The 15,992-nt window shown below is 35.6% G+C and overlaps 1 protein-coding gene across 2 annotated transcripts in view; it reads right to left on the bottom strand.

The window, feature by feature from the left end:
• Positions 1-15,992, bottom strand: part of ITGA1 (integrin subunit alpha 1) — a 156,780-nt gene that overhangs the window by 18,224 nt on the left and 122,564 nt on the right. For both annotated transcript variants that reach the window (XM_077752498.1, XM_077752499.1), the window contains 6 exons: positions 14,473-14,583; positions 11,552-11,761; positions 9,721-9,801; positions 4,745-4,821; positions 1,859-1,948; positions 453-555 (listed from right to left, as the gene is read on the bottom strand). In XM_077752498.1, the coding sequence (XP_077608624.1) occupies positions 453-555; positions 1,859-1,948; positions 4,745-4,821; positions 9,721-9,801; positions 11,552-11,761; positions 14,473-14,583 (672 nt within the window). The remainder of the gene's footprint in view (positions 1-452; positions 556-1,858; positions 1,949-4,744; positions 4,822-9,720; positions 9,802-11,551; positions 11,762-14,472; positions 14,584-15,992) is intronic.

Below are 15,992 nucleotides of genomic sequence, written 5' to 3'. Positions count from 1 at the left end.
AGAAAGGTAGCAATGAGTAGAAGGAGATACATATTTATTTGCTGAGTAAAGGAAAATATTACCAAGACATCTGAAGTAGTCAATTTCTGAAATAGTCATAATAATTTTTTTAAAGTGCTTTTCTCACTCACAGTAAAAAAAAAAAATAATGCAAATGAAGTTTACAGGTTTATAGGTAGTATCTCTTTGGTCTTTTAAGTTTATTTTTTCTAGTAAGTTGTCTAACTGTGTCTTAGGAGGAAATTAGATACTTAGGTTTTTTAAGCTGCTTCAAAGTATAATTATCAATAATTCTTTAAAAAATTTACTTCAAAATAGTGAAATTATAAAAAATATTCCAGAATATAGGGATTAACTATTGAATCAACAGGTTTATGTGTGTCTGTTAATACTTTAATTTATAAACTTACAAATTAGTCCTTTACTATACTAATTTAGAGGTAATTTCTTACCAAGTAGAAGATATTAATTTCATTTCCAATGTCCTCAGTAGAATTAATAACTTCAGGGACTGTCTCATTGGCCGCAATTGAAATATGGTATTCACTTGCAGAGCTGAGAATTAATTGAGAGAAGAAAAATAAAACACAACAAAGTTTAACTTTTATTTGACCTAATTCTTTTTCTTTATTTATACTAGGTACTCCCACAAAAAGTACTTGTAGAAATTTCAAATCAGAGACAAATTCTTCTACTCTTCTATTCTTCTACTATGAAACATAAAATTAAATCTTTGAGGAGGATAAGAAAGATTACATAATTTAGCTCAATAATTGCTGCTGCTTATTTGGCTTTAACAAGCTAAAATATATACAGTTTTTGAAATAAGTTTCATTGTTACCAAGCAAGTATAAGATATCTACTAATTCACTAATATCATTTACATTTAGTGAATAATGAGACTAAAACTTGGTATTTTTCATACTGCTGAATTTTAAATAGATTTAAAAAATTGTTAACCTTTTCACATTAAAGTCCCATATTACTGCCAAAGTTAAAAATTCAATCTTTTCCATACAATTTTTCCTCCATGTTCTTTGGATGAACTTGGTGGAATGAAGTATAATAAAAAATAATAGGTGTTTGTCAAAATTTGATTTTAATAAAATGAAAAATTCTTGGAAAAAGTCATTGTACCAAGAGAAGTGAATAACAGCAAGATAGAAAATAGCAATAGAATTTGGAGGCTAGATAATATATACAAAATCTATGTGTATATCCTATAATCCTCATATTTTTGTTGTTTGTTGTCAGAAAAAGCAAAGTGCCATAAAAAATAAATTAATAAAATGAGCAGACTTTCACCCTAAATTTGCCATTTAGGTTCTTATACTTTTTGCAAACATTGCACACATTTATTTAACAAGAGCTTGGAGTCTTGCTTAAGCCAGGGAAATTATAGTGGGCAACTTTGCCAATATGATTTGTGTTTGGATGGATCAGAAGTTCTTAGAGGGAAGTACATTTTGGAATAATGCAAGAAATAAACAGCTCTTGTCAATGAGAAATGATTTAATCTTGTGTGCCCAGAATGGCCAGGCTGATTAGATCCCTCACAATGAGAAAGATGATGGTCAAGAAATATGCTGGTACCCTCTAAGAAGAATGCCATTTGTGAAGTATTTCTAGATCTTCAGCTAGCATTTATGATACAAGACTGGACTGCTAATGTAATCCAGGATCATTAGCACCTCACATTTAAGATTATTTAGCAGGCTTGGTCTCTGATTTAAGTGCATGAGAATTACCTGGAGGGCTTGTTTAACACAGATTTCTGATGCCTTTGGCCAGAGACTGTACTTTGAGAACCACTGGGTTTGTAGACTGGCATCAACATAAAAATGCAGTTTCCTCCTACCTGTAAAATTGAAGTCCAACTTCATATTTTACTGGGATAGAAATGTTAACTTCATTATCAGAAAGGGCATCGGGAGGTTCTTCACTGTCACTAGAAAATACACAGCACGTTTGGACAAATCATTAAACTAATGGTGATTAAGAGACATTTCTGAGCATTTGAAAGGGAAGTTTATCTTGGCAACTAAATAAAAGCATAAAAGGGTAGAATTCTTTAAAAAAATTTTTAATAATGTGTATTCATTTTTGAGAGATACGAAGAGACAGAGTGCAAGTGGGGGGTGGGCAGAGAGAGAGGGAGGCATAGAATCCAAAGCAGGCTCCAGGCTCTGAGCTGTCAGCACAGAGCCTAATGCCAGGCTTAAACTCACGATCTGCGAGATCATTACCTGAGCCCAAGCCGGAGCTCAACCGACTGAGCCACCCAGGCACCCCAAGGATAGAATTCTTGTTTCTGTTGTTGTCATTTTTAAATCAGGGTGGGGAGGGAGATGGGTATTATTAAGTTTCTCAAGCTGATTCTGAACTGGAGGGTTGAAAACCATACCAATTTTGTCCAAGGTTTCTTCAACTTTTAGAAGGATTATGATAAATATCCTTGGGTCAATTGTTAAATATACAGATTAGTGGGCTTCTCTCCTTGAAATATAGATTTAGTAGGTCTGAGCTGGGGCCCAGGAATTTGTATTTTTAACACAAATCACACAGGTGAATCTTACTTATTCTTTATAGACAAGGACCTCGCAAAAAGACTCAACCAGGGTCACATGGTGGAGAGTCAATATAAAATCTTTGGTTTTCTTGTTTTAATAGTCTTTCTGTGCTTATTGATTGATGTTTATGTTTTTGGTTAAGAATCTATTTATTCCCTTGATTTAAATTGTCATTTCAATTATGTATTATGTAAATGCATACATATGTTTATACATACATATGTGTATCTCATACTCCCCTATATTAAAAAAAGCACATGTGAGGTATGTAACTACCGACACTGGCTCTGGGGCCAGAGTGCATGGGATTGTTCTTGAACATTAACACACTTTGGGCAAACTATTTAATCTCTCTTTGCCCTGGTTTCTTAATCTATAAAAAGGGGATTTATCATTAAATGATAAATGATGATTATAGTAAGTGCAAAGTGCTAAACATTGTGCCTAGATGTAAGAAATAATGAGAGTTAGATTTCATTATTTTTTTCACATACCCCCTCTACTAAGTGACCTAGCATTTGGTCTCACAGGACATTTTAACGGCTCTACTATTCTCAAGTGTATTAAGTGGCTTTATGTGAGCTAAAGGACGGTAAAGGCAGCACCTTGCTTTGGGTCATAGATATTTGTGTGAATGGGCTTTTGCTGTTGATGGTTTCCTCTTCTCCCACCTGTTCCCTGCTGTAGCTAAATTAATCTTCCTAAGACACAGCTCTGTATATATGACTTCACCCCTCAAAAACTCTTCTGGCTTCTTATGATTTGTTCAGTTAAGACAAAATGCCTCATCCTGGTATTTCAATCCATTTCCATCCATGTTACCATAACATGGTAAAATGAACACCTCCTGTTTATCTTCAGTTACTCCTTTACGTATTCTCCATGTGTGAGCTACAATGGACTATCTAGTTTTCCACCAATAGATCCAGTGGTCCATCTTAAGTTTTTGCTCAAGTTATATATTTTGTCTAAAATACTCTACCTAATTCTATTTACCAGCCTCTCTGTGAATTGCTACCCACCCTGTAAGATCTTTCACAATTATAATCATTTTGATAAAGTGTTCTTGGGGTCTCATTGCCAAATAGATATAATTTCAACCTCTATTAAGTTTCTGACACATATCAGAATGAATTCTGAATGAATTACCCTATATTAATATTGTAATAGTTTATATACCAGTCTTAGGCCCCTACTGTAATTTTCACCCTATGAGGAGGTTCATGCCCTTATTAACTTTTATATTTCCTATAGTGACTAATTTAATACCTTGTCCATTGATGTCATATAAATATTTGTTGAGTTGAATTGAGCATACAGAATTCATTTACCCACTAATTTATTTTCTCACTTATTCATTCACTTTACGTTAATTCAGTGCGAGGCATCATGCTAGTTACTGGGGAGTAAGACAACAAAGATAGAACTTTATCTCTCAAGGTTATGGTCCAGTGGATGATTACACTTAGAAGAATATTAACATACTATTTCAATTTCCTCATTAGCCTTTCATTTTTAGTCTGGGTATTCTATGATATCTTTCAGAAGCTCTGACTGCTTTGGATAAAATATATTAAACTACAAAAAGATATCATAAAACTTTAAGTCCAGGTGTGCCTGGGTGGTTCAGTCAATTGAGTGTCTGATTCTCGATTTCGGTTCAGGTCATGATCTCATGGTTGTGGGATCAAGCCCTGTGTCAGCATGGAGGCTGCCTGGGATTTTCTCTCTCCCTCTCTCTCTGCCCCTCCTCCACTCACATGTTCTCTCTCAAAATAAATAAAATAAACTTAAAAATAGAAGAGAAATCTTTAAGGACATCTAGTGATTCAGGTGACCTTCATGGACTGTCAGTAAAAATTAAATCAGCAATCCTGTAAAATTTTAAATAAATTTTAATGCAATTTGGCAGATATAAGTGATGTGTGATTACATGTTTTACAGCTCAAAGAGCCAATGGTTTAATGTAGTTAGGTGTATTAATTCCATTAAATAAAAATTTCTTCATTTTTAATTATTCATTAGATGTTTTTGTTACTGGTTCTTTATCTTCTACTTTTACTGATCCTCATAAAAGTTGTAAGTTCCAGTGAATCTATAAAGTGAAATATTCTAAGTACATGAAAGAAATTATATACTTATAATAATACACTCATGCATACATATCAACCAACCTTGTTGCACTTAAATGAATGGTCACATTTTCCATGAGATAAGATGTGTTAAACTGAAATAATATTTTGAAAGTAACCTATGAAATAAAAATATTTTTTGTTTAGTAACAGATAAAGAAGTAGAATGTTTAGATTAAAATGTTTAATTACATTAATGATATTACTTAGACTCAAATTACAAACTTATTTAAGAAATCTTACCTTATAAAGTAAAACCTCATTATACCTCAAAAATAGAACAAGATATACATGTGCTTTTAAACTTTGATATTTAAAGCTCTTTTAACCAATTTAGGCTCATTCACAGGAGGGATGACTAGAATTCAGGTATCATGAGATTCGTATGGTTGTCCAATATTATGTGTGGAATTTTCTTCAGCATTTTCTTCTCTCACATATATTTTGAGCTACATTAAAAAACATTTTTCTTAAGAATCTGTAGCCCTGCTGCTTTCTTCTTGCTTCAAAATAGCAATAATAATTCCAATAGAAGCTTTATTGGGTGGGCTTGAACTACAATACTTTACCAAGGGTCAAACTTCCAGAGTCTTTCAGTGAGCTAGCTCCTTTCTTTCCTGGCTTTCCTTAGCCCCCTGCCTGGTGTGCACATATAAGTCTTGGCATTTCTAATGAGTCTTCAGAACTAGGGAAGATACTAGCAGAGGAGTAGGGCTAACGAAGGTGATTATTCCATTTTGACCTGATCCTGAAATGCTTAAACTATGAATCTAGTATTGAAATCAAAGTATATTCTAAGTATAAAGCCCATGCAAAAGTTACTTGCATATTATCTTCCCATTTCTCTATTGATGGCATGAGATACTTTGATTTAAGCTTTTACCCTACACAGCAAGGAATTGCCAAAGAAAGAAAAAAAGATGGTTGAGAAATAATTAAGATTGCAATTCATACTCTAAATGGCTGCAATGTTTAACATTTTTATTTCTATGTCATTATTCTTTAAGAAATGGAGATAATATTATGGTTAATTAAAATGGTCATGGGAAAGTGACATTCACTACTTCTATGTAAAATTGAAGGAATTATAGGTGTATTTTTTCAAATATGACATATGCTTGATGGATTTATAGGGAAGAAATGCAATTTCACAGTACATTTCATTTGGGATAGTGAAGAAATAGATTCCAAAAGTAAATTGGCACATCTAGTTAGCTTCATAGCTGAACTGATTTATTGAATTCAGTGATAATTACTGTCATTGGTAGTGTCTTCAATTACTAGTAGCCATGCCACATGTGTTAAGGGAAGTCCTTTCTGAATTCTCATTTGCAAAAAGAAGCACTAAATAACTTCATTATATATATGCCATTTCCAGATGCCCAACTCATGTTTATCAACTTCTTAGGATGTGTGATAAAGATGACAAACATCTATTTTGAAGGCTTATAATATAAAATATTATAATGTGAGGAAGTTGGAATAAATATCTGGGAAAGTATTTCTCTCTTTTTTTAAAAGACTAAGTCAAGTAGGTAATAAAGTATTTTCTTAATCACATTGACTAAATATTTCCCTCATTTACTCCATATGAATGGAAAAGCTACCTTCAATGAAAATATATGCAAATATGTTGTTTATCATTAAGTGAGATAATTATTCTGTTTTTCATGGAAACAAATATTGTCTTTAAAAATACATGAAAGTACTCTCCTCACTTCTGTTCAACTACTACTGTAGGTTCTAGCCAGGGTATTTAGGAAAGAAAAAGAAAAAAGAACACTTCTATCTGTAGATGACATGATCTTATATATAGAATATCCTAATGAATCCTCTAAAGAACTATTAGAACTAATTAATAATTTCAGCAAGATGTCAGGATAAAAGACCAGCATTCAAAAATCATTTTTATTTCTATACATTAGCAATAAACAATCTGAAGATAAATTTATGAGAAGAATTTCATCCAAAATAGCTTTAAAAAGAATAAAATGCTTAGAAATATATCTAACAAAGNAAAAAAAAAACCACCAAAAGCTTTTTTTAATATAATTAAAGATCTAAATAAATAGAAAGACACCCCATGGTTATGGATCAAAGACTTAATATTTTTCAGATGGTAATACTTCCCAAATTGATCTGCAGATTCAATGTAATCCCTATCAAACTCCTAGCTGGTCTTTTTTTGTAGAAAATGACAAGCTGACCCTAGATTCCAAATGAAAATACAGGGGGCTGGAAGAGCAAAACAATTTTAAAAAAGAAAACATATCTAAAAGACATATTTTCAGGTTTTAAAACTTGCAAAAAAGTTACTGTAATAAAAACAGTATGTACTAACAGGGGCGCTGGAGTGGGGTGGCTCAGTCAGTTAAGCTACTGACTCTTGATTTTGGTTCAGGTCATGATCTTATGGGCAGTTGTGAGATCCAGGCTCGCATTGGGCTATGTGCTGAGGATAAAGCCTGCTTAGGATTCTCTGTCTCCCTCTCTCTCTGCCCCTCTCCCACTCATGCACACACGCACATGCTCTCTCCCTCTCTCTCTCTCAGAATATATAAATAAACATTCAAAAACAAAACAAAATGGGACACTTGGGTGGCTCAGTCAGTTCAGCGTCTGACTCTTAATTTAGGCTCAGGTCAAGATCTCACGGTACTGTGAATTTTAGCCCCACGTCAGGCTCCATGATGACAGCACAGAGCCTGCCTGGGATTCTCTCTCCCCCTCTCTCTGCCCCTCACCTGATGATGCTCTTTCACTCAGAATAAATAAAAATAAAAAAATAAAAACTAAACAAAACACAACAAAAAAACAGTATGTACTGACATAAAGATAGACATATAGATTAATGAATACCACTGAGTCAAAAAATAAACAGACTTTCAATAAAAGTTCTAAGACAGTTCAATGGGGGAATGAATAACCTTTTCAACAGACAGTGTGGGGCAACTTAACATACACACACAAAGAATCAAGTTAGACTCTTTCTTTCTTATACCATACACAGAAGTTCATCAAAATGGATCATAGACCAAAATGCAAGAGCTAAAACTATACAGCTCTTAGAAGTTTACAGGAGTAAATCTTTATGACCTTGGGTTAGCAAAATACATGTGACAGAAGAAACAATAGATTAATTGGACTTTATCAAGCTAAAAACTTTTGTGTTTCAAAAGATATCATCAAGAAAGTGAAAAGAGGGGAATCTGGATGGCTTAGTTGGTTGGGTGTTCGACTTCAGCTCAGATCATGATCTCATGGTTCGTGGGTTCAAGCTCTGCATTGGGCTCTGTGCTGACAGCTCAGAGCGTGGAGCCTGCTTTAGATTCTGTGTCTCCCTCTCTCTCTGACCCTCCCCCGCTCAGCCTCTGTCTCTCAAATATAAATAAACATTAAAAAATTTTAAAAAAAGAAAGTGAGCACTGGGTGTTATATGGAAACCAACTTGACAATAAACTATTTGTAAAAAGAAATAAATAAATAAAGGCAAAAAGAAGTTAAAAAAAAATAAAAAAAGAAAGTGAAAAGACAACAGAATGGGAGAAAATATTTGCAAATCATGTATCTGATAAGTGACTTGAATGCAGAATACATGAAGAGCTCTTGTAACTCAGTAATAAAAAAAAGACATCCCAATTAAAATATAGGTAGGGGCGCCTGGGTGGCTTAGTCGGTTGAGCGTCGGACTTTTGCTTAGGTCATGATCTCGCGGTTCGTGGGTTCAGGCCCCATGTCGGGCTCTGTGCTGACTGCCAGCTCAGAGCCTGGAGCCTGTTTCAGAGTCTGTGTGTCCCTCTCTCTCTGACCCTCCCCTGTTCACGCTGTCTCTCTCTCTCTCTCTCTCTCCTAGAAATAAATAAAAATATTAAAAAATATATATATATATAGGTAAAGGATATGAATAGACATTTGTCCAAAGAAGATATATGCATGGTCAGTAACCACATGAAAAGATGCTCAACATCATAAGCCATTAAGGAAATGCATATCAAAACAACAATGAGATACTACTTCACACCCAGTAGGATGGCTGTAATTAAAAAGACAGGCGATAACATTGTTGACCGGCACATACAACTGCTGGTAGGAATAAAAAATGGTGTGGTCACTTTGGAAAACAGTTTTGCAGTTTCTCAAAATGTTATACATAGGTATCATATAACCCAGGAATTTCACCCAAAGAGAACTGAAAACATGTGTCCACACCAAAACCTGTGCACAAATATTCATAGTATTATGCGTAGTAGTCCCAAAATGGAAACAACACAAATGCCCATCACCTGATAGGTGACTAAATAAAATATGATACATCCACAAATGGAATATTATTGGGAAGTGAAAAGGCACAACTGATACATGGATGGGCCTTGAAAACATTATGCTAAGTGAAAAAAGCTAATCACAAATGACCCCAGACAATAGGATTCTATTTATAAGAAATGTCCAGAACAGGCAAATCCATAAAGAAAGTAGGTTAGTGGTTGCCTGAGATTGGGGGAAGGACTCGAGAATAAAAAAAGACAAGTAACTGGTAAGGTGAACAGAATTTTGGGGATGTGAAAATGTTCTAACGTTGATTGTGGTGATGGTTGTACAGTTCACTATCTGGTGAATATATAAAAACACACTGAATTTTACACTTTAAATGAGTGGATTTCATGGCATATGAATTATAATCTCAGTAACTATATTATTAAAAAAGAGAGAGAAATGAAACAAGTTTCTATGCGAAGTTCTAAACCAACCTGTTTGAAAGATTTGTTTTTTTTTTCTACAAGCCAGAAAAGCCTACTACTATCAGATAAATTATTAAGTGTAAACTTTTAATTTTGTCTTAGTATTTGAGTTTGACTCATGCCATAATTGACTTTGGATTCCAATTATCTCAAAATTTTGAACTCAGACTTCTTCATCTATATCAGGCTAAAATACCAGTAGAGGAATTTATATATTTAACTCTGAGCACAGTATTTTTCATATCCAATTGCCACATGTATGTTTTACAATCTGCTTACCTCTTCTCCTCTTCTCAGGAAGGGATAACCAACTTTACATGTGAGATTATGATTGGATTCACAACTGTCTTTTTGGATAGCCTTGGAGGAAAGAGTAAACAGAATTAGAGCAGACACACAGGTGAAATACTGTTTTCAGAGTTTTCCCAGGTATGCCTTGGACTCTGCCTTGCTGAGATTTGTCCCTCAATTTAGTTGGGAGAGTCACATTATTCTGGGATCACCTGTCTCACCATCCATGGAAAATCTGAAAACATCACTTAAGTTAAGGGAGACTGAGGGACAAAGCACATCTCATCTGATCCTGTATAGACTTTCCACTGTAAAATGGAGGTACTAACAGCATGTACTGCACAGAGTGATTAAATAATCCACACATACCACACTGTCACATGGAAGCCCACAGTGAACGGCTATCATTAGCAGAGTTCAGCATGGTGGTAAGAACATGAGTTCTGACGTGAGTCCCCCAGGATTTAGATTCTGACTCTATCACTGTTAGCTTTCTCCTTGTCAAGACTCCTCACTTCTCTGAGCCTGATTTTCTGTCAGGTGAGGCTATTTCTATTTCATCAAATCGAAAATGCCACTGAGACTCATCATTATTTTGTGTACCAATAAGAAGGAAAACAATGCTGCCAGCAAAATGAACATATCACCTGTAAAATGCAGTTTCAGAAAGGTTATAACATGGCAGAAAGAGATTATACTAGAATCTCTGTAGTACAATAATACCTATTTACTTAATGAGAATTGAATAAGTGGAACCCTGAGAACAGTGTCTGGGATATAATATGACTCAAGAAAAGACTGTCATTGTTATTACTGTTGTTATTGTCAAAAGAAGTAGAGGCCTCTCTACTGAGGCCATGAAGTCAGTTGAAAAGGATACTGGCGATGATTTTTAATAGAGTCTCCTTTCCAGAAAACAATTCAGTGGTAATATTTTCGCAGCATGACTTTGCACATTTGGATTTATAATTAACATTCTTTACTGAATCTAAAATATGTGGTAGTAATGAAGGACTTTTTTTAAAGCTCTGTTAGTCATCATGTCCTTAGGTGATACCCTAATAAATGGAGAGAAATATCAATGGAAGTCTGAATTTACAGAAACTAGACAATGGAGTTTTAATATTATATTAATAAGGGTATTGGTTTTAATACGAATTATATATATTATTAATTCATATATACATAGAATTTTAAATAAAGGGCATTCATTCAGAGATTAGAAGTAAAATAAAAGTTCAAATTTGGAAGTACTCATTATTATTCCTGATATAGCATCTTATGCAGCTATGTTATTGCTGAGATAAAAAAATTCTGTCACGACAAAAAGATGTTCATTACAAGTTAACACCTCTCTTAACAACGTAAGGAATTTTACATAGAAAATGAGAAATGGTATCTTGATGTTTATTTATGTGAACATTTTATTTTTGTTACAAGCATGCATTAGTCTCTCTGTACCTCTATTAAACTGTTTTAACTTTGTTATTTTTGATATTCTTCCTTGACTTAGTCTCAATTTCAGCTGATTATGCCTCTATGAAACACATGATTTTGCTCTGTCACAGTGATCCTCTCCTCATATTGAATCTGAGGAGTCACAGATCTCTAAATAAATCTATCAAAAACAAAACCTTTTAAAAAAATTGGCACTTTCATCATTAGTGAGTACTAATTTGTACAAAATGCTCTCTGTTCTTCTAAACCCAGTTAGCTCAAAACTAATCAGTTCTTCTAAAACAATTAGTTCAGTAGCAGGAAAAGTAGGCTCAATTAATAATTATTATAAGAATAGACAAATATAAAACTAAAAGTTTACCTCAATTCCTGAAAAAATTAGGTTTGGAGAATAATCCACTATGGTTCTGGTGTTATAGGCACTGTCCTTTTTGTTTTTGACTGTGAGACTAACATTGAACTTATCGTTGTGGGACCTGACAATAAGCAGGTCCTTCCCTGTGGTGGATACTTGCAGGGTGAGGTCTGAGATACATTTTTCCTTGTTTCCACAATCTTTGGCAAAGGGAATCTGAAATGGTCACAGAAAAGCATTTTTTTGAAATTTAGTTAAGCATGATTGAAAAATAATTTTTAACTTGCTGAGAAGAAATGACATATTGCCACACTAAGTTAAGCAGCTCACAAAGAGGACCGATTCCACTGCAGAAATCATAAGGAATTTTAGATTTACTCCTTTTTTTGGCCATTTAATTATTTATTGGGACTTAGAACATTTTAAGAAGTGAAGGCTATTACCTACTTATAAATATGGATTCATAGATACTTCCTAGAATTTTATTTATTTTTTAAATTTTTTTTACAAATAGTTTATTGTCAAATTAGTTTCCACATAACACCCAGTGCTCATCCCCATGAGTGCCCTCCTCCATGCCCATATCCCGCTCCCCCCCACATCCATCAGTCCTCAGTTTTTGTCAGCATTCAAGAGTCTCCCATGGTTTGCCTCTCTCCCTTTCCCCCACCATTTCTGCCCTTCTTCTCCCCCATGGTCCTCTGTTAAGTTCCTCCTAATCCTCCTATACGTGCAAACATATGATATTTGTCCTTCTCTGCCTGACTTATTTCGCTCAGCATAACACCCTCAAGGTCCATCCATGTTGCTACACATGGCCAGATTTCACTGTTTCTCATTGCCATGTAGTATTCCATGGTATAGATAAACCACATCTTCTTGATCCATTCGTCCGTTGATGGACACTTAGGCTCTTTCCATGTTTTAGCTATTGTGGAGAGTGCTGCTATGAACATTGGGGTCCATGTGCCCCTATGCATCAGCATTCCTATATCCCTTGGGTAAATTCCTAGCAGTGCTATTGCTGGGTCATAGGGGAGTTCTATTGTTAGTTTCCTGAGGAACCTCCACACTGTTTTCCAGAGGGGCTGTACCAGTTTACATTCCCACCAACAGTGTAGGAGGGTGCCCGTTTCTCCACATCCTCGCCAGCATCTAGAGTTCTCTGATTTGCTCATTTTAGCGACTCTGACTGGCGTGAGGTGGTATCTCAGTGTGGTTTTGATTTGTATTTCCCTGATGAGGAGGGATGCTGAGCGTCGTTTCATGTGTCTGTTGGCCAATTTTAGATTTACTCCTATAATTTATAGGAAAAAATAATAAACTTCTGGATATAAATTCTTCTGGTCCTTCAAAGAATGCAGTTTTCACAGATGTTTTTCACTGGCTTTAGTCTGCCAGAGTAGAACAGTTGCAAGAAAAGCAAGTTAAGTACTCTAAGATCTAAATCTATGAGAGAATATTTTAATGCTCAACTCTGATTTCGAGATGTTATATTGAAAAGAATCAAACACTTAGGAATGTAACAGAGCTCAGTGAGAGGCCAGAAAATGGTCAAGCCATATCACTGGGAGCTTTCCCTGACTCCTCTTCTCATTAAGTCCTACCCCATTATCTAAACCTTCATTAAGAGCTATCCATTCTGCCTGTCTTCTAAGTATCTTCCAACTGTCTTCTGGCCTCTCCACCTCTGGTCTAGTCATCCTTATGTTCTCCCTGAACTAAGGCAATGTATTCCTAAGTGGTCTCCTGCACCCACTTTCATTCCAATCATTTTCCTTCAATCATTCTCTACATTGCAGCTCCGGATTTTTTTTAATCCTTAAAGAAATACAAATCCAGTGCCATCACTGAACTGATTAAAGCCATCCATAACATTTCACTGCTCTTCAAAATATCTGTGCAGCAGCACAAAGTCCTGAATGATCTGGTTCCTGCCTAGGTCTCCCACCTCATTTCACATCACCTTCCCCCCTTGCTCTTTAGCTTCAGCCACACAAGATAGTTTAGTTCAGTTCTTTTATGCCTTAGAACCATTACACATATCCTTGTGCATGAAACACTCCCTCCGCTCCTCTGAATAGGATGCAAAATCCTCCTATGCTTCAGATCTCAGTTTTAATATCACAACTTCAAGAGAGCACCCCCTGAAGTTCCCATAGAACAATGAAGTTCTCCTCCAGAGCACATGCTTTACTTCCAACCTAATAATTGTTTCCTAGGTTGGTCTCTAAGCTCTGAAGCCTGGTATATATAAGATACCCAATAAATATATTTCAAAGGAAGAAAGGGAGAGTGAAAGATATGGGTATGGGGAAAACTAGTTCCCCATTCTTAATGTTTCCTCCATTGGTGACACCCTATCTTTCTGCTTGCCCACTCACTCTTTCTCAGGGGTGGGACACTGGATTTTGTGAATTTGGAAGCAGGAGCAGGGTGAACACAGCTCAGTCCCCTCCCATCTCTCCTGCTCTTGGAGCAGCAGTGTGTCTGATACATTCCTGCTCTGTATCTCCATTCTGCAAGTTTTATGAAGTGAGTCCCCGTGGAAAAGGCCTGAGATTGATAAGCACTGCTGATGACATATTTGGTAATCTATGGGCTAAGCCTTATTCAGTAGGAGGACAACCAATATACCTAAACCATGTCCTGCCACCCAGTGTTCACTGGTAACAAAAGGAGTTCCAGTAGGCCAATTTATGTCTCTTTCTATTGGTCCTAAATTCAGGAGAGATTAAAAATAGGTGCTATTTATAAATTCCCATAAGCTCCAACAATAGGAAGTAGGAGAGTTAAGAAAATTCTAGAAGAGTCTCATTCTTTTTGTAAAAAAATTGATTTACGGTTTTGTGTGTGTGTGTGTCACAGTTTCCCTCTCAAGTGTGTTCTCATATCGGTGTTCTGAATTTTCAAAAAATCTGACTTACATATTCATGTACTGAATTTGGTAGGGAATCATCAAGAATAGGCCCGTCTTCTAGATTGGTAAGATTAAAATCCAAAGTTATCCTCACAGAGTCCCGAAAGTCATGCTTGTCCTGCGGGTTGAAACGTAAAATACTTTATCGTTGTTATCATATTTACTGGATGTTCCGACTTTGTCATGGCTTCCTGCTTCTTGCTTCTGTGGGCCAGGCTTAACTGGAACATTCTTGTGCACCTGATCTGGCATATTATCTCATCAGGCTTTTGCTTCCCTGGAGAGAGATGGCCTTCTGCCTTGATAAGGGACACTGCTGGAATGCAGAGGCTTCAGAATATAACCAGTTGGCTCACCTCTAGCTTCTTAGGGGGCCCTGACGGAGTGATCGGGTGTGCTGTAGTTTGCCATGTCATGATATATTACCCTGGGCTGCTTGTATAACAATATCTCTTCTCTTGGGACCTAGAGCTAAAAACTGCCATGTTAATACTTCTAGGAAAGTCTCCCAACTTCAAAAGAGCAAACTTTATTTAAATTCGTTGAATTTCATTAGTATAATGTATGCCTGTGTTGTAGGAATTTCATAATGTAAACTGATATGTAAGTAGTATGAAAGCAATCAATATTGTTTTATACTATCATCGACAATGGCCATCATTTATGGCATGTCCAGAATTACGAACTTTACAGACATTATCAAGAAGTATTTCAACAACTTCCAAGATGAATAGCCATTATAGTCATTCTTTTATATTTGAAAACCTGGACCTCTAAGAGACTAAATAACTGGATAAAAATCACCTGGAATATGAGGAAGTCTTGATATAAATCCCATCCTGGCTGACATCCAGAACAAATGTTAAAGTATCCATTACAATCCAAAAGGGGATTTTGGAAATTTTGAAACTGGTTCATACCAAGTGCAGAGACATAGTTAGATTCTAAATTTTGGGCAAATCTACACTACAGTGACTTCTAGTGGGTTGGGGGCGGTGCCACTTCTGGTTTCATGCCCTTTTGGATTTTATACAAGTTATAACTCCTAAACATTCAGTTCTGATGAAATAAATAGGAGAATAACTCCAACTGTTTTTTATGATTATAGATTGATCTTAGTGTTGACAAATAAGTTAATTTCAATGAATGTCATGGGTAATATTGACTTGAAAATCACTGAGGAGAAATACAGTACACCAACAGGGCATGTTTTCTGTCACTTCCCTACCCTGATTATAATATTTTAAAAATATAGAATATGAATACATCAAGAATACAGAAATAAGTCAGAGGTGGAGAAAATTGGCCTGTTTCCTTTAAACATTTTTTTTAATGCTTTTTATTTATTTATGAGGGTCAGAGACAGACAGCATGAGCAGGGGAGGGTCAGAGAGAGAGACGCACAGAGAATGTGAAACAGGCTCTAGGCTCTGACCTAGCTGTCAGCACAGAGCCTGACGCGGGGCTCGAACCCATGAACCGTGAGATCATGACCTGAGCCGAAGTCGGAAGCTTAACTGACTGAGC

The sequence above is a fragment of the Crocuta crocuta genome, unplaced genomic scaffold, assembly GCF_008692635.1.
Source record: "Crocuta crocuta isolate KB4526 unplaced genomic scaffold, BGI_CrCroc_1.0 scaffold181, whole genome shotgun sequence".
NCBI lineage: Eukaryota > Metazoa > Chordata > Mammalia > Carnivora > Hyaenidae > Crocuta > Crocuta crocuta.
The sequence above is the reverse complement of the archived record's forward strand: the minus strand, read 5'-3'. Positions and strand labels throughout refer to the sequence as shown.